At 46.4% G+C, this 23,587-nt stretch overlaps 3 protein-coding genes across 3 annotated transcripts; 1 reads left to right on the plus strand and 2 right to left on the minus strand.

Annotated features, from left to right (window-relative positions):
- Positions 1-4,835: 4,835 nt before the first annotated feature.
- Positions 4,836-5,276, minus strand: MRS44_017490 (uncharacterized protein; the record flags this gene model as incomplete). Its single annotated transcript, XM_065617846.1, has 1 exon — positions 4,836-5,276. One exon carries the CDS (start codon positions 5,274-5,276, stop codon positions 4,836-4,838), a length of 441 nt encoding a protein of 146 aa, XP_065473918.1.
- Positions 5,277-5,677: 401 nt separating this feature from the next.
- Positions 5,678-10,343, minus strand: MRS44_017491 (uncharacterized protein; the record flags this gene model as incomplete). The annotated part of the gene is made up of 4 exons (XM_065617847.1): positions 5,678-6,415; positions 6,474-7,381; positions 7,429-9,499; positions 9,549-10,343. The coding sequence occupies 4 exons, from the start codon at positions 10,341-10,343 to the stop codon at positions 5,678-5,680; spliced, it is 4,512 nt and encodes a 1,503-aa protein (XP_065473919.1).
- A 2,470-nt stretch (positions 10,344-12,813) lies between these two features.
- Positions 12,814-19,550, plus strand: MRS44_017492 (uncharacterized protein; the record flags this gene model as incomplete). Its single annotated transcript, XM_065617848.1, has 11 exons — positions 12,814-12,966; positions 13,040-13,354; positions 13,473-13,774; positions 13,852-14,397; positions 14,450-14,559; positions 14,624-15,159; positions 15,218-15,335; positions 15,375-15,421; positions 16,181-16,333; positions 16,551-18,250; positions 18,317-19,550. The coding sequence occupies 11 exons, from the start codon at positions 12,814-12,816 to the stop codon at positions 19,548-19,550; spliced, it is 5,214 nt and encodes a 1,737-aa protein (XP_065473920.1).
- Between the last annotated feature and the right edge of the window lie 4,037 nt (positions 19,551-23,587).

Raw genomic sequence — 23,587 nt, forward strand, 5'->3', positions numbered from 1 at the left:
TTTATTATTAAAAAGCTTTATAGTAAAAAAGGAAATAAAATTAATATAAAAATAAATTAAAGTCTTTTTATTATTTATAATAATATTCTTAGTAGAGATAAAATAAATTAATATATAAATAAATATATTAAATTAAGTATTATCCTAGGAATATAAAAGCTAGGTAATAATAATATAGCGCTATAAATTAAGAGAATTAAATTATTAATTATCTTATTATAAATTAAAAAAAGTAAAATAATAAAGAATAAATAGAGATAAACCTATATAAAAATATTAAGAGTAATAAGCTCTTAAGTTATAGCTAATTCTTATAGTATATACTTAGTAATCTTTAAGGAATTAATAGCCTTATAAAGAGCTCTTAAGTAATTAATAATACCTTTTTATATTAAACTATAAATATTAAAGGCCTTAGTAATATATTAAATACTAATAAGAATAAAAGTATTTATTAGAGCTAAGTTAATAAAAAGATTATAGGTATAAAAAGCTATAATAATATTTTAATATTACTAAGTAGCTCTAAGGAGTTTATTAAGAATTTAAATAATTATTAATAAGGCACTTATTAATAATATAAATAAAAATACTTATATTACTATACTTATAATAAATAAACTTATATATTATATACTTTAAGTGGTTATAGGCTTAATCCTTAAAATATATATATAAGGTATAAGTATCTTAATAAAGCTTAGTGATATATTAGAGGTAAGGCTTATAATTAGGTTTTAAGTCTCTAAAATTAATATTAAGATTAAAGTTATATTATATAAAGATATATATATAAGAGAGTAAGGTAAATATAATTAATTTACTAAAGAGTAATTAATAGTAATATAAGTAAAGATTATTAATTATAAGAGAAGAAAATATTATAAAAATAAAAAAAGGTAAATAAAAATAATAAATATAATTATAATATTTATCTTTTTATAAGCACTAATAAGTTAAAATAAAAAAGAGCTATTAGCGCTATTATTACTTAAAATTATCTATTATTATTAATAATTAATAAAAAAAACCTAATTATTTATAATATAATATAAAGATATTATAAAAAAAAATAAATAATAATAAATAATATATTATTAATATAATATATATAACTTAGCTAGGCATAAAGGTAATAAAAGAAGCTATTTAGAATTTAAATTTAGTTAAAAGGATCTTAGGGACTAAGATCTTTAGAGGGGAGGTAATTATAAGAGTATAGTTCCCGAATAGGTTAAGGCTAGCTAATTAGCTAAACCTTAGGTATAAGGTCATATAACTCTACCCTAGTATAGTATCTTATAGCCGAGGGCTCTTAGAGGACTTAGTAAGTTAAAGTCTTATATATAATAAAGACCTACCTTCTATCTACGATTTCACCCTAATCCAGCCATTAAGGCCTACTATCTTATAGAGATATTATTATTAACCTCTTAGAGCTTTATAACCTTATAGATACTTTTATTAAAAAAGTTAGCGCTGGCCTAAATATCGAGCAGTATAAGCATATTATAATTAGTATTAAACTAGTATCTAAGCCTAGTATTCTTATCTTCTTAGATAAGCCTACTTTAGGTCTAGATAGCTAGTTAGCTTATAATATAGTTAGATTCTTATACAAGCTCGCTAGCATTAATTAGGCTATTCTTATTACTATTTATTAACCTTTAGCCTAGCTCCTTGCCTAGTTTAATATATTACTTTTACTAGCTAAGGGTAATAAGATTATTTACTTTAGAGATATTAGTAAATAAGCTAAGACAATTAAGGAATACTTTAGTCGCTATAGTGCCCCTTGCCCCATGAGGTAAACCTTATTAAATATATAATTGATATTATCTCTAGGTATCTATCTTAGGGCAAGGATTAGAACTAGGTCTAGCTTATATCTCCTAAATATAATGCTATCATAAAGGAACTCGATTAAATTATCTCTAACGCTATGGCTAAGCCTCCTAGTACTTTTAATAATAGCCACGAGTTTGCGACGAGCATATAAGAGCAGATTAGGCTTATAACATAGCGCATAAATCTATCTTTATACTATAATACTAACTATATTAATAATAAGATTATTTTATATATCTTATTAGCTTTATTTAATAGATTTATATTCTAGAATATTAGCGGATTAATTAGAGAGCTTTAGCTTAAGCTATTTATAATTTTTAACTTTATCTTTATTATACCTAGTATTATAATATAGCTCTAGCCTCTATTTATTTATTGCTGCGATATCTTTAAGACGCGAGAGAAAAAAATTAAAGATATACTTATAAGTTACTTTTATAATAGGCCTTATTATCTTAGAAATTCCCTACTTAATACTCTATGCTATATTCTACTTTATCTACTAGTATTATACTATTAGCTTCCCGAATAACGCTAAGCGCGCTAAAGGAACTTTTTTTATTATACTTATATATAAGTTTATCTATATAAGTATTAGCTAGTTTATCGCCGCTTATGCCCCTAATGAGGTCTTTATATCTCTAGTTAACCCTCTCCTTATTAGTATTCTTATATCTTTTTGTGGTATATTAGTGCTATACTAATAAATCTAGGAGTTTTAGCGGTATTAGATCTACTAGGCGAACCCTTTTAATTACCTTATGGGGAGTATATTAGTCTTTGATATCTAAGGCACCGATATTAACTATAATAATAAGGAGTTTGCGCGCTTTGATCCGCCTAATAGAACGACTTATAGCGACTATCTATTAGACTACCTTAAGTAGGGCATAGGCATAATTAGCAACCTCGTTAACCCTGACGCGACGTCTAGGTGTAAGGTCTGCTCTTATACTAAGGGCGAGGATTACCTATGCACCCTGAACTTAAAGGAGTATTCTTATGGTTGGCGTGATGCCGGCCTTATGGTTATCTTTGCCGTTAGTTTGTATACTTTTGTTTATGTGCCGATGAAGCTCTGCACTAAGACTTCTAAGAAGGCGGAGTAAATAATAAACTTGGATCTTGGCTAATACCACTGAATAGATTGTTAGCGATTGAAAGTTATAGACTAGACATTATAGGCTGGATTAGGTAATAGAGGTTTATTATGTTCACCTTTGTCTCGATAAGACGTACCTTTCCCTGGTAATCATGGCGCTACTGTGGCTTGATGAAAGGTGACTTTTCGAGGAGGGTGTTCTTTTCTGCAATGGTTGACTAGATGATGCTTCGTCCTATGTGTCAAGTATTCTCCAACACAGCGTTGATGGTAGAGGAAGCCTGTTATTTCACCTGGGAGGCAAAGCAGCGCAGAACCCCGATAACTGGACACCGAATATCAGTGCTGTCAGAGAGACGGTGAAGTTTGCGCTCGCAACAGGCCGACTTCAAACGGAAGCAAGATAGCGTGAGAGTGAATCAAACAAGGGGTTAACAGAATGGTTAAGACTACAGTAACGGCAGCCCTGACTAACTCTCAGCATCTAACCTCGTGCCACCACTAATACCAGGATGCGCTTCAGCCGCCGAAGGTAGGACACTGAACACTTGGGGGAATCGGTCACCGAGTTGCCTGCTACTAACGGCACGAGTTCTCGCGTATCAGCCACAGGAACCACCCGCACGCCTAGAGAACGACCCCTAGCCTTAAGACCTGGCCGTCCTTGAAAGGACCCCTCAATATCGCGACAAGACCTAGCTAATCTCCGGGTTCAGCGATACCGTGCCCGGCAACATTTCTTAAAGATCGAGCGAGTCAACACACAGATTGAAGAAAACATCAGCCCACTTCCGAGAAAAACTAGGTCTAGGTATAAAAGCGAGGGTGGGCGGGGAGGTGGTTAAGGTCTTATTCGAGTAGTCTCGCGACGTCCAAGTGGCCTCTTTCGGTGGCACAGTGTAGCGGCGTCCGCCTATCACGTCCCTTAGCATTCTTGTCGGCGCCCGCCTCGATGAGCAGCTTTATCACGCCCAAGCAGCCGGTATCGGCCGCACCATGCAGCGGCATCTCCCTCTATCATCACGGCTGTTTGGATCCGCTTTGCCCGTAGCAAGTAATAATCGAACAATGTCCGTTTCACCCTTTTGTACAGATTTTAAGAGTAGCTTTTTAGTAGACCAGGAATCGCGCCCAAGATTTGGGATTTGGTTTGGGTTCTGCAAGAAGCTCTGACAAAGTCTCCGGAATGGGGTTGACGGGACCATGCTTTTTTGTAAGTCAAGTTCCGCAAGCGCCGGGACTAGATCGTTACTTCCGTTGACAAGTGCTGCAAAGAACGGGTTTTCATATCGCTCCTTGGTCGCTTCTAGGGGGGAAGACCTGAAGAAGTGATTCAGGGAGACTTAGAGATCCAGCAATATCGGCACAAATGTACCTTAGGCACCATTCTTTCAGTTGTTGATGACTTTGCCCTTGAAACCAGTCCCTTATCTTCGGCCAGATCTCCCGAAGGCCGTTGTCCTTGAGAAGGAAATCCCGCATCGACTTGTGGATGAACTGGACAACTGGAGACGTCGACTTAGTGGTTTCAGCTAGTCCTTTGGAGGAATCTAGTATGAACCTCTGAATGGTGACAAGGGTAGTGAGCTCCTGATCCCAGGGCCCCAATGATTCGGGGTCTGTCCCGGCGAGAACTGCAAAGTACAGTCCTTCTGGCCTCAAGGGCCTTTCTGCAAAAAGGACCCATTGAATGCATAGGACCAACTCGTCTCTGTCCCGAGCATCTCGAGTAAGTATATCCCGGAACAGATCATGCAAGCCAGCCGGAATTTCTCGAAGTCGTTTGCGTAAAGCGTGTAGGCGTCCGCGGTCATGTTCCTTAATAAGGATGTCTACAACTAGGACAACCCACATGAAGACACCTAACGCCTTGGCCTGCAGTTCAGCTCAGATCTCCGCCGTGACTTTTTCTGCGTCCGATCTTGAGCTCGCTGTCGACATAGTTCGGCAATGACTTGATCGTGGCCTTCCTGGCCCTCCAAGACCATCTCTCTTCCGTGACCGATGGCAATGTGAGGATAGTGTCAGCTGAGAAGCAGACTTGAAACCGGATATTGGAGGCCATGGCCAGCTCGCCAATATGCTCGAAAAATGACACCATGTCTCGAATCTGGTCTTCGTCGCACTCATCCAGCGCATCGATGAAGTAAACGACATATGACCGGCCAAGAAGTTGTATGGCTTGCCCAAAGAGATCCTTGACTAATTCGACAGTCCACTCCATCCGGCCATCTCGCGGCCACATAGTCAGGCGAAGTGAGTCGAATATGCCCTCAGGGCCGGGAACGCCTTCTAGGAGCTGGAAGAGGAGGGACCGATACATGCCAATGTGGATTTCTCCAGCTTCTCGCCACGTGCATTGAAAAGAATGAGAGGATGACGCTGTCCTTCATCGTCCTTCGAGCTTGAGCCAGGGCAAATTTCATTAGTGTCGATTTTCCTGTCCCTGGCTTTCCCTTGACCCAGAGGAACCCGTGATGTTTTGGAATCTCGCTAGGGTCAACCAGTCGAGATATTTCCTCTCATCCTTCCCGGCGATACCCAATAAGAGTCAGATTGCCCGCTTCGTCTGTAGCTTTAATGAGACTTATTTTGATAAGTGTCTGTAACTGCACAGTAACTACTATTATATTCGCTATATCCAATTACTCCCTTCTCACTGCAAATACATTCGGCTTTCGGTGATTTATTACCATTTAGTACTCGGATCCACACCCCTCCACATTACCGTCTGCCCAACTTCTTCACCCGGAAAAAGTAGTACAAGACAATCGCCACGATAATATTGAAGCCGATGTAAGCCCAGAAGATCCCGTAGTTGCGCCATCGATCACTCCAGTAGATCTGGGAGGCTGCAAGGTATTGGTCGGCGGTGCTAACTGAGCAATACCGGCATTGTTCCCTCGCGTTAGGGTTCTGCAGCGTTCCGGGGGCTTCTTGGAGGAATGGTTCGAGATATTCACCGCAATTTGAACCGCTGGGTGGGTTAAATTCTGACGTCTCTTTCTCCGAACAGGTGATCTGTCGACCATGAAGCGCCGTCGATACGATGCCACCGATCCAGTACGTGAAGGGTGAAACGCGGTACATAAAAATCCAGAATCCTGGAAGAGCAGTTGGAGTCTGGAGTACACCACTGAAAATAGTGCTCATCAGAGAAAGCAGTATAACGATACTGGCTGCCGTCTGCGCATCCGGCATAGCGGCAATAGTCATATGCGCAAAGGAACTGGCGTAGATAAAAAGCTGGATGACAAAGAGAAGGATCAGTCCCTGCCGGGCAGAGCTTTGGATGCCCATAACTGGGTAGTAGAAGCAGGCGTAAATGAGGACTGCGGTAATGATCTGATAGGGAATTTCCACGATGATATTGGCAATGATGAATGCCTTCCACGAGTACGCCTTGCTTGGGCGTTCTCGGACTTCGTACAGCGATCGTTGCGTGATGAAAAGCGGTTGAATCTATAAATCATATTAGGACATCTTTTGAGCACCACCAGTTTTGTTTGTTAACACTTACCTGCTGTACGAGAGTTGAGAAGATTGTCGTTAGAAGGAATACAGCGAAGATGACCTCCTGCACTCCGGCCTGTGTGTCATTGGCGTCAAAGAACGAGAATCCAATGAACAAACCAGCCGCGATACCTAGAAGGAATTTGGCAAAGATGTAACTGGGCATCCTCCAATACTGCTGGAAAACTCGATAAGTAACTTCTTGAAGTTGATACCCAAACGGCATCGCGAACTCGGCCTGGGAGGTAGGGTCGTCTTCTCCTGCCACCTTTTCAGTCTGTTTCTCGGCATGGATTCTATCAATCTCGGTTTCGACGGCCGCCCGTTCTTCACTTTCCTTCCAGACGGTGTGCCAGTCTTTGCCCTCGCTGTTGGATCCGCTATTGCCAATTTCCAGAAGATACTCGGCCGGGTTTTCTTCCTCGCCGCACTTTCGGGCTCCCTTCGACTCGAAATAGTCTAACATGGTGTGCGAGTTGACTCCGATATTTCCAAAGTATACAGTCTTGCCGCCTTTGGCCAGGAAGAGTAGACGATCGAATTCCTGAAAGAGAATCGCACTTGGCTGATGGACGGTACACAACACAGCCTGTCCAGAGTTGGCCAGCTTTCGCAGGAACGAGCAGATGGCCCAAGAACTCTGGGAATCAAGACCACTGGTGGGTTCATCGAGGAAAAGAAGCAGCTTTGGCTTTGCGGCTAGTTCAACTCCAATGGTCAGGAGTTTTCGCTGCTCGACATTGAGACCCTCGCCTGGAACACCGACGACGGCGTCTGCGTACTCCTCCATGTTGAGCATTTTGATTACCTCTTCGACGAACTCGTACTTTTCTTTCTTGCTGACGGACTTCGGTTGCCTTAGCATTGCGCTAAATTGTAGACTCTCGCGGACAGTGGCAGTTTCGAGGTGCAAGTCTGAAAAGGTGTCAGAAAATGTCATAACCCCAGCTCATCTTACGTACCTTGCTGTTGCACGTAGCCCGTCTTGCGCTGAAAGCTAGCATCAAAAGGCTTGCCATTCACAAGCATATCGCCAGTGACGACACCCATGCTCACACGTTGCGCGAGCACATCCAACAATGTTGTCTTTCCAGCACCACTGACGCCCATCAGCGCAGTTAACGTGCCTGGCTTGACCCAACCAGAGACGTGATCGAGAAGCTGTCTTTGCTCTTTCTTGATCTCAATGTCATATACAACATTGCGCCAGGTAAAAATATCCTTCTGAGGTTCGATTGCCTTGACGCCTTCACCAGTGGTGCTCCCCTTGCTGGTTGAATCCACTGGCGTCTCTTCATCCTTGGGAGATTGCTTCTGACCGATGCGCAAATGAGCCGGCACACCACCCCTTCGGAAGACAAGAGCCTCGGCAGTGCTGCTTGTTGAGGAATTGAGCTCGATGGCGACAAAGTAGATGGCCATGAAACCGACAAGAAAAGCCAAAAGAATACCAAAGTTCCTCCAGACGTTGGAGTAGTAGTACTCATATTGTTCGGCAATGAAGGCATCTCCGCTCACATAATCCTGACCAGCGACAGCGCCAGTAACAGCGCAAATCCACGAGTTTCCGATAAGAGGCGTATAAGGCGGGATGATACTGGAGCAGATAAATTGACGACCGTGGAATTCATTGGCGACAAGAATCTCGAAAGCATAATATATTGGGTTGATCCACCGAATCCAGGAGAACCAAACCTTCATTTCCGGAGGGTAAATGGTGAATCCAACATAGACAACGAGGGCAAGAACCATGACCCCCGACAAGGCCATGGCCTGAGATACCGTCTTCGTGATGGCTGCCATCGTGCGGAAGATGGCGCTCATGATAAACATGGACATATAAGTAACCAGGAAGTACAGAAAGAAATTGCCTGGCTCTCGTCGCAATTCAGCCATGAAGTAGAGCACAATGTTAAAGACAGACGCGGTAGCAAATTTGATCGGTATATCGGCCACGATGCCAGCGGCAGCCTCACAAGCAGGATGGTAAAAAGCAAAGGAAGCATGTTTCTCCACGATTGGTCGCTGACTATAGAGACTGCTGATTTCCGAAATGGCCGTCAACGCATTGAGAAGAATAGCCAGGAACAAAACAGAGCCTTTGGCATAGAATCCAGCAGTGGCATCGGGCGTTCCATAGAAGATAGATCCAATGATAAGAGCCATGAAGAGCAGCACGAAACATTGTGTTCCAGTTGCCGAGAGGTCATTCCAGATGCGTTGATAGGCCCGCTTAGTGCAGAGCTGGACCTGAATCAGGACGCTTAGAGTATATGGGGATTTTGGTCGAGCGTGTTTGGACTGCTGCCTGTTTTTGACCTCTCGAAGCCGGGCGATACTCTCTCCCTGGCGTTCGACCATGTACTCAACCTCGTATGCCTCGATATCCTGCTTCAACGCGCGGCACTCAGCCGACTCACGCCAATATTGCTCAAACTCATCTGAAGTTCGCGGGACCTTGTTTTCCATTCCAGGCCGTGCCTTTCTCTCGATCGGGTTGGTGACCGATGTGAGAAAGTCGCCAGTGGTTTGACGTGGGGGACAATGCCAGCCCTGTCTCTCGAAAAAGTCCCTGGCTTGCTCTGCTGGGCCAAAGTAGATCTGCCGGCCCTCATAGAGCACGATGGTCTTGTCGAAGAGATCATAAATGGCTTGACTGGCTTGGTAGATTGCCACAGCACTGGCACGCCCACCCATGTCGGCAGCCATTCTCAATGCAGAGACGAACTTGAGGGCAGTAGCGGAATCAAGGCCACGAGTGCTATTATCCCAAGCAGCGAAAGGCGAACCAGAGAGGACCATCTCAGCGAGAGACACTCGCTTTCTCTCTCCACCAGAGACGCCGCGAATGAAGTCATTTCCCACCTTGGTGTTGTAGGTATGACTGAGACCGAACGCAGCCATGACAACCTTGGCGACATACTGAACAAAGTCCTTCCGGCTCATATTATTGATTCGGCGAGATGGCGTTCGAACCGAGGCCGCAAACTCCAGGGTCTGACCTACTGTGAGGTGAGGGAAGTGTCGGTCAACCTACGCGAGCATGTTAGCGTAGCTCAAAAACAAAGGCCAATTTTATTACCTCATGATTGAAAATGGCCTCACCCTTGAACTCCTCCTTCATGAGCTTCTGGGGAATTCCATCATAGTGAATGGCAGATTTCGCGTCCACCGTCAATCCGTGGAGCTCACCGCAAAGCGACTTTAGAAGGGTGCTGCACCCCGACCCAGGTCTACCCAGGACAATCAAGAGCTCACCACTTCGAATGAGACCATCAAAGTTACTCAAGATATGCTTGTGCTCCTTCTTTCCGAAGCTGAAAAATTCGCCGAGTCGTAGAGGAGCGAGCAGCACCGATGCAACCGTCTCTTGGACCTGGACAGCAGCTCCCGTGCCCGTAACATTGAGATCCTTGAACGCCACGCCAGTCTGCTTAGCTGTGATGTTCTGCTCGCGAAGGGTCTTGACGAAATTCTGGAGCCATTTCTCCAAGCTGAATTCATCGCTTTGCGGGTCCAAAGCCGGGGAGTCTTCATCATAAGTAATGAGCGTGTGGACGCGAGACGGGCCTTCACCGGCGGTGGCGACGGAATGGCGACGGGAAAGCGCCGTAGCAATCCGAAAAATCTCGTTTCTGTCGTTGTCCTCAATCACGGGCCTGGTTTCTGTCCGGTGAAATCCTGGGCGTGCCTTTGAGATGGGGGTCTCAGAACCGGGCCTTCGGGAATTGCTTCCTCCATCCTCGTAATTGGAGTACCCTTCAGAATTATGAGATGATGTATCGTCGGGGTCGTTCAGAATCTCTTCAGAGTGCCTAACATTGACTTGTGAGGTCGCTAGGCTGATCTCATCACCGTCCACCCGAGATGAAGCCATCTTGAAGCGAATTGGAGGTAATTTACGATCTGAAATACTATTGCATCAAGAAACAATCCTGAAAAAAGTGTGCTCATCCCATCAGTGGTCTTAAGGCTCCAAGCAGGTCACGACGAGGGGTTCAGACCAATCAAGTTTCCCGTTAGTAGCGATACTTTCATCGCCCGCCAGTATCCACCTTCGGCGTATGTAGATGAATGATATAGCCTTATCAGTCACGCGCCCTGAGACCCCCTATCCCATGAGCTGTCATAAGCCTCCGCTCCGGACCTTGCCCCAGTGTTAGAGCACTAACACATTGAGCCTAATGACGGCGGAATGATGCCATGATCTGTCATGTTTATATGCGCTGAGTACTTCATCTATGGGCATAGCTTAGTGTGCGATAATGGATCGCTAATATAAATGAACGTGATTGACTTGTGCCCCCTGTCGTGACCGCCGCGGAGGCTTATGACAACTCATGCGATAGCAGGCGCTAACTGTTAACAACGAAACACTGGGGCAAGGTACGGCTTGGAGCCTTAAGACCACTGATGGCATAAGATTCGGATTGCCATCGAATCGGGGGTCACATGACAAATATCAGTAACATCGGGCTCTCCTCACTTCGGACGCCACAACGCTAGTACAAACTTTCGCGCAGGTAAACAAAGCCATGCATATTTAGCTTTCGGCGAGCTTCCACTGAGGATATCCGTGTCTATGCATCTCCTCCAGCAACTCTACCGAAATCACGGCTTAGGCGTCAAATTAAAAAGCTCAATGCGTAGAACAATGGTCACCGTGCACACATGTTAGCCATTCGCAAAGCGCCTCTTTGGACGCTTCGGTACTCGGCATGCCGGGCATTATCTCTAATTCGCTGCCAAGCGACGACATGAGAAGCTACTCAGAGTCAAAGGGAGGACCGACAAAACATTAAATGAGATGATGGCGGCGAATCCCCACATGCAGCCGGTCAGCACCGAAAAGCTTATGCTGGCGAGGGGTCAAAGTTGTCGCTTTCGTGTTCGCGATAAGGGTCTGAGAGGAAGATCTTCAGGGCCTTTTTCCGCTCTCGGGGATTCTTGGGGATGGAAAACGGGAGAGAAAAGGTTTGATGAGTGTGTTGGAGTTTCAAAGGTAGACGCGGGCGAGGACTAACAAGAATGCAACTCAGACGGTGGGCAAAGCAGGCAATGAACAAAAAGGCCAGGGCGTCCTCTTCTAGGCACATCCTGCCCCGTTGATGGCAACTGTTCCGGCGGGGCCGACGCGCCAGAAACGGCCCCAGTAGTAGCTCCAGTAATCATAATACCAGCGAGCAGAGCAGGTCCTAGTGCCCGTTTTCTGTTTAGGAAGAATTTCGTTGTTACGGTCCGCTAGTGGTCTCCCCCAAGGAGTATGATGACAAAAGGGAAGAAGGGTCATACGGTTTCGAGCGGGCAAAATGCCACAAGCCACATTACAAACAATACGAAGTCAAATAAGAAACTCAAGAAAAGAGTATCAAAGGGGGGACAAAGAAAGATGGAGTATAAAATGAGATGCCTGCGACGACCATGGTGTAGATGATCCGTCCATCGGCGCTCGCCCCGGGGATGGTGACGACGTAAATGAGGCGGCTGAGGAGGCCGAAAGCAATTACAGTGCAGGGAAGTTCTCGTTATCTTCGAATTTGGCGTGGTCAAATCGGTGAAGATGGCGATGGATCCTAAGCTCAGGGGTCTTCCTGTTGAGACCGCATGACCAAGAGGTCCGATCTGTTGATGGCTGAGATGTGGGTACTGCATAGCTGGACTCAGCTCTGCTCCTCGCAGGACACACAGCTTAGACCTTTTAGTACCACCAATCCTTTTGTTTCATCAAGATCATCGTGCAGAGGTACTACAATTTTACCCTATAAACCAGTCACAGTGGTGGGATAGTTTGGATTGAATCAGTGTTGACCCATTAATTAACGTTCGCTTCGTTTATTTAGCTCCAACTATTTTGATTGCATGAAGTGTAAATGCACTTCCAGGCTCCATGGCTTGATCACAAGATGACCCTCTAACCGTGTGTCACGCCATTGCTATCACGTCAATATCGTGCCATCTGCTTGTCATGCCACTACTCCGTAGATGTGGCGCCCAATGGCGTTCACATGTTCACTGCCGAACACAGAGGGGTTTCCCTCTCGCCCCAATCCCTGGGTACAGCACGTTTTTAGGCTGTTGACGTTTGTTCGCCATTAAAGTTTGAGACCTTGGCTCCCATTATCTGCTACTGCAGAGGTGTCAGTTCATTATTTAGGCTTACGTCATGGTTTTGCCAGGATGGAGGTTGAACTAATCATGTTGTGAGACAAGAAAGTCAATAATTCGAAGAAAAATTGCCGGATATTTTACTATATCTTGACAAAATCCAACCCTCTATGAGTTTACTACCGCGAAAACGACCGTTATTATATGCACTTAGGATTTATAGTCCGCTATATTATTTAAGCATGGACACCAGTGATCAGAGCGTGAGCGACCCGATAGCGGTCGCAGCTCCTCCTGTCAATTGCGAAGACTTCCAGCGGCGGCCGTCTGCATATCAGATGCGCCGGCTGAAGAGCGACCTCGAAAAGTACACCTGGGATGGACCACCATTCCATGTATGACACTTTCCGACTGGCACTGTTGAAAACCACAAATTAGGACGAGCATCGCTCTGACTTACTTTGACAGGCCATATACGCCGGCATTGCTGTTAATTACCACTTCGCCAATAGGAAAGTCACGCTCGCTGTCGCTGTTCGTGACAGCTCATACATGCTAGACTACGCGCAGCATGATATCTCCTCCGGCAACCTGCATCCAGACTGGGTAGCGATCACGGATCATATCATCGTGACAGCGAGAGAATATCAACAAGACCATGCCGAGAAGTTCATCGGCTTGGCCATGTCGACTGACTTGGCTGAACGGTGTCCTGATTTGTGTGCTCGCCTTTGGCTTGAGCTAGACATCATACCCATCGTACTTCGGAAGGTGGAGGAGAAGGTTAGTTGGGGTTCATACGATGAGCAGGTGCCATTCAAATCGCTGGACGAACAGGCTGAGTCGATGGCAAGGAAGTGTATAAGGCAAGTATTAGCATCCGTCTGCTTCTTAAATTTAGGAACTGCTCCTTCTCACTGGCTGTAGGTTCTTTGGTCCCAGCCAAGCCCCGGTCCTAGAGATTGGCAGCCGGGGCGTTGTTGAAGTTGACGCTGCGTTCCATGTCAAGTTGACGAGACTCTTGGACTACGAGAAGACGGTGGGGCCAGCAACCTGGTCCGCAGTCAACAAGTTTGCCAATGACCTCAAAAAACGGCGAGTGAAGATAGCCTTCTTCAGCGCGACCCCGCAGGGTGGTGGTGTTGCCTTGATGCGCCATGCCCTTGTCCGGCTTGCAAAGGTACTCGGAGTGGATTTGGAATGGTAAGTTCGCTCCCAGGCTCGCTCGTTTGCAGCGAGCTTATATTATGCCACGCACTGTTGATCTCATTACTTTATAGGTATGTCCCGAAACCCAGGCCAGGCGTCTTCCGCATCACCAAGAACAACCACAATATACTCCAAGGTGTAGCCCCCCTGGACACGCGTTTCACACCAGAAGAAAGGGATATTGTCCGCGATTGGGTCCACGAAAACGCAGACCGCTTCTGGCTCAAGCGAGCCGGACCGCCGGCTCCTGAGTGGTTGGAGAAGCATGCCCCGTCACTTCCTCATTTGCCAGTATTTCCCTGGTTCCAGAAAAATGGTCCCTTGGTTCATCCTATCGAGGGCGGCGCCAACGTAATCATCATAGATGACCCGCAGTTGCCATTTTTGATCCCGCTGATAAAAGAGCGCACGCCGGATAGACCGGTCATTTACCGAAGTCATATCCAGATTAGAAGCGATCTCGTCGCCACGCCGGGTACTCCACAGGCTGAAGCTTGGGAACTTTTGTGGGAGTCCATCAAGCAAGCGGATGTCTTCATCAGCCACCCCGTGCGTGCGTTTGTGCCAAAGAACGTACCCACGTCGACGGTTGGATACATGCCTGCGTCAACTGACTGGTGAGATGCACCCCCTGGGCACTTTTACGATTGCTAGCTTACCAATTATTAGGTTAGACGGATTGAACAAACCTATGAGTGACTGGGACATCTCCTACTATGGGCGAATCTTCAATTCCCAATGTCGAGAGCAGTACATGCCCACAATTCAGTTCCCAGAAGGTAAGGACCTTTGAGTTTCTAACCTTGTTGCCTTTTATGAGTTGCTCTGACTTTTCAACCCTAGAGGAATACATCGCCCACATTGCGCGGTTTGACCCTTCTAAAGGAATATGTGACGTGCTCGTCTCATACGAAAAGTTCCACAAGCTCCTCTGTCATTCCCTTCCCGACCGGAGACCTCCCAAACTGCTCATCTGCGGACACGGGTCAGTTGATGATCCAGACGGCACCATTGTCTACGACACTGCCCTAGAGTATGTCGATCAGCATCTCAACCACCTCAGGCACTTCATCTGCATCGCGCGTATCGGTCCGAGTGATCAGATGCTCAACGCACTACTGTCTAAGGCGAGAATTGCCCTGCAGCTCTCAACCCGCGAGGGTTTTGAGGTCAAGGTGTCGGAGGCTCTGCATAAGGGCAAACCCGTGATTGCAACGCTGGCCGGTGGAATCCCACTGCAGGTCCAGCACGGCAAGAACGGGTTCCTCGTAGACGTGAGCGATACAGATGCTGTAGCTGAGCATCTGTTCCAACTCTGGACTGACCAAAAGCTCTACGATCGTATGAGGGAATATGCGTCCACGAATGTCAGCGACGAAGTAAGCACAGTGGGTAACTTGCTCTCGTGGCTGTATCTGGCGTCTGAATTGTCCAAAGGAAGAAAAATTCATCCAAATGAGCGCTGGATCAACGATATGGCGCGAGAAGAGGCGAACGAGCCGTATCAGCCGCCGGAGAGCAAGCTCAAACGGGCGCTACACACGAGCGCGGCGAAGTGAGCAACTATGTAGTTGTATCTTAAAACTACCCATAGCCACTATTGCTCGACGACCTTTCAGTGAAAGGTCAGACCCCGGTCAGGTTCGTAGGTACCCTCGCAGAGCGTAATTTGCGTGGGAAATGACATGGCTTGATAGCGTGCGGTCGTTGAGTGAAGTGAAAGGTGATTCAAGTGAAAGGGCATAAGCTGATTGGACCAAAATTGGTGCCAGGGTCGCAATGAACAAAAGCAAAAACCAATACGAAACGCCGAGCCACTACAACGACGACGAGGACGAGGATATGATATGCATATACTTGTAGAATAACGAATTCGAAGTATAATTCTAAAAAACGAAGGGTGAAAAGAGACATCCGTCAGAAGGAGAAGAGTGTATTCCTACCCTTGTGAGTTATCTAACTCAAAAGCCTCACCGTTAGCCTCGTGTTTGCTTACGTATAGAGCGAAGGAGGGTGAATAACTAGCCTTTGCGCTTCTGGAGGGTTTGTGAAAAAAAGGGGGTAAGGTCTCTAGATTGTAAAATGAAGAACTGGCGTTCCCTTCCCTCCTTCCTTACTCTTTGCATCCTCATCATCCTCATCATCCTCGTCAAATATTTATATACTATTTATGATCATCATATATATATATATTCATGCCGCGTATTCATAGCATGGGGTTAGATATTCTCCGCTATGACCCTGATCACCGGGTTGTTGTCTGCCGGCTATGCCGGACGTGTCTAGTCCCCAAGGCGGCAAGCTGGAGGAGCCACCTGCGGGCCGAGCCGCACCGAATGAGGGGTGAGGAGCTAAGGACGACCATTGAGCTCTTATCGAGTTACGACCTGCGCCCAGTAGAGGAGCTCCGTCAGTGGAGGCCAGATAGGACGAGACCTTGCCGGCCGATCGAAGGCCTCGCTGTCTTTACCGGGTATTACTGCTGCACGCGCGATGGCTGCAACTACTGCACACGGAGGCTCGCCAAGATGCACCAGCACATGCCAGCACATGGTATGAAGGCCTCGCAGCACCGAGAGGCCGTCCCCTCTGGAGAGGCTGCATGCTCCAGACGTATTTCACGGCAAAGGGACGCATCGATTACTTCATCGTTGAAGAACCCTCGTTATCGTCATCGCCATCGGGGGAGGTATCGGCCCTTAGACTCCTTCTGCCGCCGTCACAGGAGGAGGGGAAGCTATTCAATGAGCTAAAAGCGGATCTGGCCTAGGCATCCCGCGACCTAGAGGAGCAGGCCGGGGTTGTGCAGGACGTCGGGGAGTCACGAGCGGACCGAGTCCCGTGGCTCGTCCATACCGGGTTCCCTGCCCACATGCGGGGGCTCCGGGATGCCGAGATCCAGTCGTCGTACTCGCTGCCGCCGAAGAAGCTCCCAGGCGGGGACTGTGGCGGCGAAGGGGAGGACAACTCGGACCTCATCCGCATCCTTGTCGCGGCCGAGACCGTCCTCAGGGACGCCTACAAGCTCTGCAGCGATAAGTCACTCGAGCGGAAGATGACGCAGCAGCGGGCCAAGAGGTTGAATGAGTTCCGTGATGCCGGCGGCTCGAGCAGCGGCAAGCCCGGCGGGTTCCGCAGTTTTAAGAACGAATCCTCGCTGACCTCGTACTTCCGAAGGATGAAGCAGCTTCTCGTGTACTATTATCGGGTCGTATTCTGCGAGGACGGTCACTTCACGAGGGAGAATGAGGACCAAGTGTTGCCGCGGGACGTCATCGAACCAACACCTCAGCAGCAGCGAGCCATGGAAGGCATCATCGATGCCCTGCGGGAACAAGACGAGATGGCGAAGGAAAAATCAGCCGATAAGGAAGATGACGACGAGCGCGACGCTGAGCTGAAGCATGCCATTCGCAACTTCTACGTATCCCTGATCTGCCAGACAGTCGGGAGCAGGCCGTTCCGGTCCGCGGTACTAAGCTTCTGCGCCATGCTCAGCCGGAAGAAGGCCTTTACACGGCGAGAGGCGAATGATGACGAGCAGCGCAAACGGTGCGTCTGGAACGAACCAGGCAACTTCAACAGCAACTTATCCGCACTCACGTGGACTGCTCAGCTCATCCTGTTCGACTTCGTGTGCTTCCACAAGCAGGACGACGAGGACGGGATACCCGAACTGCTGGAGAAGATGTGCAAAAAGTACTTCCAGCAGATGGCAGAGACACCCTTCGGTCATATCCTGCAGTGGCGGCTCTACCTTTTCGCAGCATCTCGAACGGCTTTCGCCAAGAACCAGGCACGCTGGTCTCTCGACGGCCAGACGATCGACTACATGGGAACCAAGCTACACATGGAACAGGTGTCGCAGCTGGTCGTATCAGAGTTTCGCCAGGCGCATTCGCTTCTGTATGATGAGCTGTTGTTCGGTGCGAATGATATTGCACCAATCGAAGCGTGGAGACTACAGGACGACCTGGACCTCGACGACTACGGCGGCTCGTGGCTGACGGACGAGAGGAATGCCGAGATCCTAAAGGGAACGCAGGACGCCCTGCTCCGGCAGATCGAGCATAGGGCTGAGCTGCGAGGGGTCTATGTGCGGACCGATCAGGCCGGCGGGTTGAGCCTATGTCCGAAGGCAATGGCCTGCTACGAGGCGCACGTGCAAGAGTTCCTGAAGCGGATGGTGACGCTCATCCATGTTCCGCCGGCTCCTCCGTTGCGGGCGCCGGAGCTACTTTCCGTCACCTACACCAACACAGGTCGTCGTCGATGCATATTAATCTGGGAGAAGATAGTCATAGTATACGTGCGGTATCACAAGAGCCAGGAACAGGTTGGTGCCGAGACGGAAAACATCCGCTTCTTGCCCCGCGCGATTAGAGATCTGCTCTTGACATATCTAGCTCTGGTGCCGCCGCTGCGCCAGGTCTTCCTTCGTCAGAGAAAGCCCGGCGCCCTGCTATCGCCGTACCTATGGTCGAGCCTGGACGGCGAGGTCTAGAGGGACACCGCGATCTCTTCCTGCCTTCGCAGGGCCTACGCACGCGCCGAGGTACCGCAGTTCCAGGTGGCGTGGTGGCGCCAGGCTGCTGCTTCCATCACCAAGGAGAAGTTCAGCGCCAAGGAGCGGGCCAACTTTGACCTAGAGGAGATCGCGGCAGCTAAGGAAGTCGAGGATAAGGCGGCCCTCGCGGACCTGGCCGGAATGAGCAACCACAGCTACCGCACGTTCAACCATGCCTATGCTAGCAGCACGACGCTGACGATGAGCACGCTGCTCCATCGCGCCTACCGTGCATCGCAGAGCTGGCGCTCCCTGTTCCGGGTCGATCAACTTCTCCAGGGGAAGCGGCCGCATACGGTATCAGGGACGCAGGCGCAGGGGTTGCTCAATGCTTGCAAGAAGGCGCGGTTTCGCACAAGGCCGGCCCAGAAGGAGGACGGCCTGCTGAAGGTGGCTCGCAGGCTATACAACGACCCGGGGCTGCAATTACGTCGCCCAGGTCAGCGAGATGGCATGCTGGCGACATTGGGCCCGCGACCAGCCGAGCAGGTCATCATTATCCTTGCGACCGGATCAGGCAAGACACTAATAGTGATGGTTAGTGCTACGCTCGAAGGCGCTGCGACGACCATCTTAATATTACCTACGGTGGCCCTCCGCGGTAACATGCTCGTTCGCCTCGGCAAGGTGGCGTTGAAACACTACGTGTGGTCGCCAGGGTCGTCCAAGTCGGCGCCGCTGGTCATCATGTCGGCCGAGGCCGCCTGCACAGAAAGCTTCCTGGAGTATGCCAACCGACTTGCGGACCGACAGCGGCTGGACCGGATCGTGATTGACGAGTGCCACCTGACCATCACGGCGAACGACTATCGGCGGTGCATGTCGCAGCTGGGCTGGTACGTGCGGCGGGTTCAGACGCAGACAGTCTGGCTGACGGCGACGCTCCCGCCAGACTACCAAGAGCTCTTTATAGAGCATAATAAGCTCGTTCGGCCGCATATAGTCAGGGAGTCGACGAATCGGCCGAACATCCGGTACATCATACGGCGTGAGCGAGGCTTGGGCACCTTGTGCCAGAGGGCGGCTCGTCTTGTCCAAACCTGCTGGACCCGGAAGGACCTCTTCGAGAGCGAACGGGATAAGATCATCTTATACTGTCAGACGAAAGAGCTCGTGGCGGAGCTCGCCGACCTGCTGGGGTGCCCGTCATACACGGCTGACTCTGGTACGGAGGAGGAGAGGAGGGCGGTCATCGAGCAGTAGCTCAGTGCTACGGACCCGCCTGCTATTGTAGCCACATCTGCGCTGGGCCCCGGCTTCGACCATCCGCACGTCCGGTGGGTCATCCACGTCGGCGCCCCAAATCTAATGACAGAATTCTCGCAGGAGTCAGGCAGAGCCGGTCGGGATAGCAAAGTAGCAGAATCCATCGTCTTACTTAGCGCGGCCTGGCAACCGCAGCTAGACCGGCAGCTGGGGGCAGACCAGGAGGCCATGCAGCTATACCTCACGCAGCAGCAGTGTTCGCGCGGCATCATGAGCCAATTCCTCGATGTGCGGTCGGACTAGAGGTGGTGCATGGAAGGCGATGAGCTTTGCGGCGTCTATCCCAACCACCACATCGAACGCCGGCCGACCGATCTTGAGTTCCATCTACCGCAGCCCCAGGCGGAAGAAGTAGCGAGCGGGGGTGAGGGTGAGGGTGAACAGTGCTCCATGGCCAGCGAGATGGTTTTTACTGGGCCCAGTGAGGTTCTTCGCCAGGCCCGAGTTTGCAATGAGGTGCTGAGCCGATACGAGAGGGATCTTGAGACAATAATGGGCTGCTGTCTATATTGTCGGGTGGAGGGGAAGCCATTTAAGCATACAGCGGCAGCGTGCGCGCGACGCCATGATTGGATATGAGCGAAGCAGAAGGCACTTCGGGACTACAAAAGCCGGGGTAAGGAGTAGATGGATCTATATGCCGTCTGTTGGATGTGCTATTAGTCACAGGAGATCTATCGGGCGGCGGACCCGGACTATGACGGAGATAGTTCATATCGATTCCCAGACATAGTCATACCTCTGTGTTTTGGGGCTTATAGCCGGCCACGCTGTACCGATTGGTTCCTAAAGCATTTTAACCAGACATTTAGGACGTGTCAAAAGTATATGTTATGGCTTAGTAAAAGTGCCTCGCTAGGAGACAGTAGATATACGCAGGCGAACTGCGTAGCAGCGCTTTTGTTGGCCGAGCTTGGGTGAAACCCGCCGCTAATAATAGATAAATAGTAGTTAGTTATAGAGCCTCTAGTTAAAATTTAAGAAAAAATAAAGAAAGGGATAGAAAAGATAAAAACGTAATATATAGGGGTAAGTTAAGGTCTAGGGTAGGACTAACCTATATTAATATAATTAAGGGGGAAAAATTAGGCTCTATATGGTAAAGAATAAAACCTATAAAGGCTATACTAGGAATTAAATCTTGATTATCTGGTTTATGAGTTAGAAATTCTATTATTAAACTATATAGCTTATTTCTCTCGACTAGGTTACCTAGTCTAATATTCATAATAGTTAAGCAAGTCTCTAACGCGATACTTATAACTATACCTCCTTACTATAATAATTGCCTTTCTAATAATAGAGATAGAAATATATATAGATTACTATATAAAAAGTTAAGCTCTGCAGCAGAATTTAGCTATATATAAGGTAGTAAAAAAAGAATATATCATAGACCTAACCCCACTTGCAGAGGTATAAAAGTAGGTAGGAAACTAACTACTGGTGTCTAGGAGAGTTAGTAGTAATAATTACTAACCGCTAATATAGGAGTTAGTAAGAGTAGGTAGCAGGGAGAGTTAGAAGTAGTAATTGCTAACCGCTAATATTTAGGGTAATATAAAGCGCTATTTAGGTTAAGCACTATTTAGGTTAAGCACTATTAAGGTTAAGCGCTATTTAGGTTAAGCATAGTTTAAGGTTAGGGTTAAGTAATTAAGATAATAATTAAGGATATATAGTTATATTAATTATTAAGAGCAGCAACTAAGTTAATAATTAGGGCGAATATAGGTATAAAAGTAAAAGTAGTAAGAAAGAAAAAAAATTAGTAAAAAAAAGAAAGGAGAAGTAAAAAGAGGCAAAAAAAAAAAAAAAGTAACATATAATAGGGGAAAGGAAAGGAAATATAAGTAAAAAAAAAAAAGGGAGGTAAGAGGGAGAGGGATTTAAGAGAGTAAAAGATTATAAGAAGGGGGGGGGGGGGTTATAAGTATTAAGAAGAAGAAAAGTAAAAAGAAGATTAAGGTAAAGAAAAGAGTAAAAGAAAAGCAGTTTAGAAAGAGTAAAAAGAGAAAAGGGAAAAATAAAGAGGGAAAAGAGAGTAATAGAGAGGAGGTAATAAGAGAGGTATTAGAGAGGTTTATAGAGAGGATATAGTAAGAGTAGTTTTAATAAGGTTAATAGAGATAAGGTAGTATAAGTAATTTTAGAGACATAAATTAATTATAAGAAGGTAAGGGGAATAATAAGTAAAAGAGTAAGTATTAAGTTAAGGGAAAAGGATAATAAAAGTTAGCGTATATAAGTAAGAGTAATTAAGTTAGGTTAAAGAAAGAGGTAGAATAAAATATATAGACTTAAAGAGAGAGTAAAATAATAAGAAAAGAAAGAGGGTTATAGAAGAGGAATAAGAGTTTAGTGGGTGAGTATATAGGAGAAGAAAAGGGGAGAATAGGAGAAAGGAAAGAGGGGAGGAGAGAAGGGGAAGTATATATAGAGGAAGAAAAGAGGAAGAGGAGGGAAGAGAGAGAGTAAGGAAAGAGGGAAGAAAGAGGAGGAAAAGAGGAAGAAGAGTGAAGATAAGGGGGAAAAAGAGAAAGAGAAGTAAAGAGAAAGAGGAAGGAAGAGAAGGGGATATAAAAAAGGCATATAAGAGAGAGAGAGGAGAGGAAGAGAAGAGAGGAGAAAGAGTAAAAAAAAAAGAATAAGAGGGAAGGAAAGATAAAAATGTTAAGAGAAAAGAGAGGGAAGAGAAGGAAGAAGAAAGAGGAAGGGGAGTTAAAAATATGGGAAGTTAGGAGAGGTAAAGGTTAAGAGGAGTAATTAAATTAATAATTAGGGGGAGATATTAAGATTATAATTAGGGTTAATAGGTTATAGTAGAGGTTAGGGGGGTAATTAAATTAATAATAAGGGGGAGTTATTAAGGTAATAGTTAGGGTTAATAAATTATAATAAAGGTTAAGGAGAGTAATTAAAGTAATAATTAGGGTGAGTAATAGAGAGAGAGAGAGTTAAGTAGAGTAGAGGGAAAAGTTAAAGAAAAGTAAAAGAAAGAAAGGTAGTAAGCAAGAGAGTAAAGAGGTAAGATAAGTTATATTAGTTTAGGAGAGAGGGAAAGTATAGAGTAAAGTAGGAGGAAGAATTAAAAAGATAAGTAAGAAATTAAAATAGGGGAGAAAAGAGATAAAGAAGAAAGGTAATTAGGTAAGGTAGAGAGAAGGTAATAAGTAATAAGTAAAGGAAGAGTAAAAGGTAATTAAAAGAAGTAAAAGAAGAGAAGGAATAAAGAGTAATTAAAAAGGGAAAGTAGAAGAAAAAAGAAAGAGTTAATTAAGGATAAATAAGGAGGAGAGGAAAGACAGAGGGAGAAAGGAGAAGTAAAAAAAAAAAAAAAAAAAGAGCAAGAGGTAAAAATAGAGGAATAAAAAGTAAAAGAGAGAGAAGAAGAGAAGAAGAGAGGTAATAAATAGAGAGGAAAATAAAGAAAAGAAGGAAATATAGTAAGTAAGTATAGGGTAGTTAAAGGTTAGGTAGAGTTAGAAGTAAGAGTAATAGAAAAAGAAAGAGTAAGATATATAGAGAGAAATAAGGATAGGTAAAAGGTAAAAGGGTAAGGGTAGTTTAAAGAAGAAGAAAAGTAAAAGAAAGAAGAAGAGAAAAAAAGGAAAAAGAAGAAAAAAGAATAGAAGTAAAGAGAGAGGGTTATATAAAGAAGAGAAAATAAATAAGAGTTAAATAAAGAAAAAAGAGAAAGTAATAGAAGAAAGAGTATATAGTAAGAGTAAATAGAAGGAATAAGGGGAGGAGAGAGGAAGAGGAGTAAGGAGTAAGGGTTAGGGTTAGGGTTAGGGTTAGGGTTAGGGTTAGGGTTAGGGTTAGGGTTAGGGTTAGGGTTAGGGTTAGGGTTAGGGTTAGGGTTAGGGTTAGGGTTAGGGTTAGGGTTAGGGTTAGGGTTAGGGTTAGGGTTAGGGTTAGGGTTAGGGTTAGGGTTAGGGTTAGGGTTAATAGGCATTAGTAACTGAACCAAG

The sequence above is a fragment of the Fusarium solani genome (genome assembly GCF_023522795.1).
Source record: "Fusarium solani strain SB1 chromosome Unknown bctg00000013, whole genome shotgun sequence".
In the NCBI taxonomy this organism is placed as follows: Eukaryota; Fungi; Ascomycota; class Sordariomycetes; order Hypocreales; family Nectriaceae; genus Fusarium; species Fusarium solani.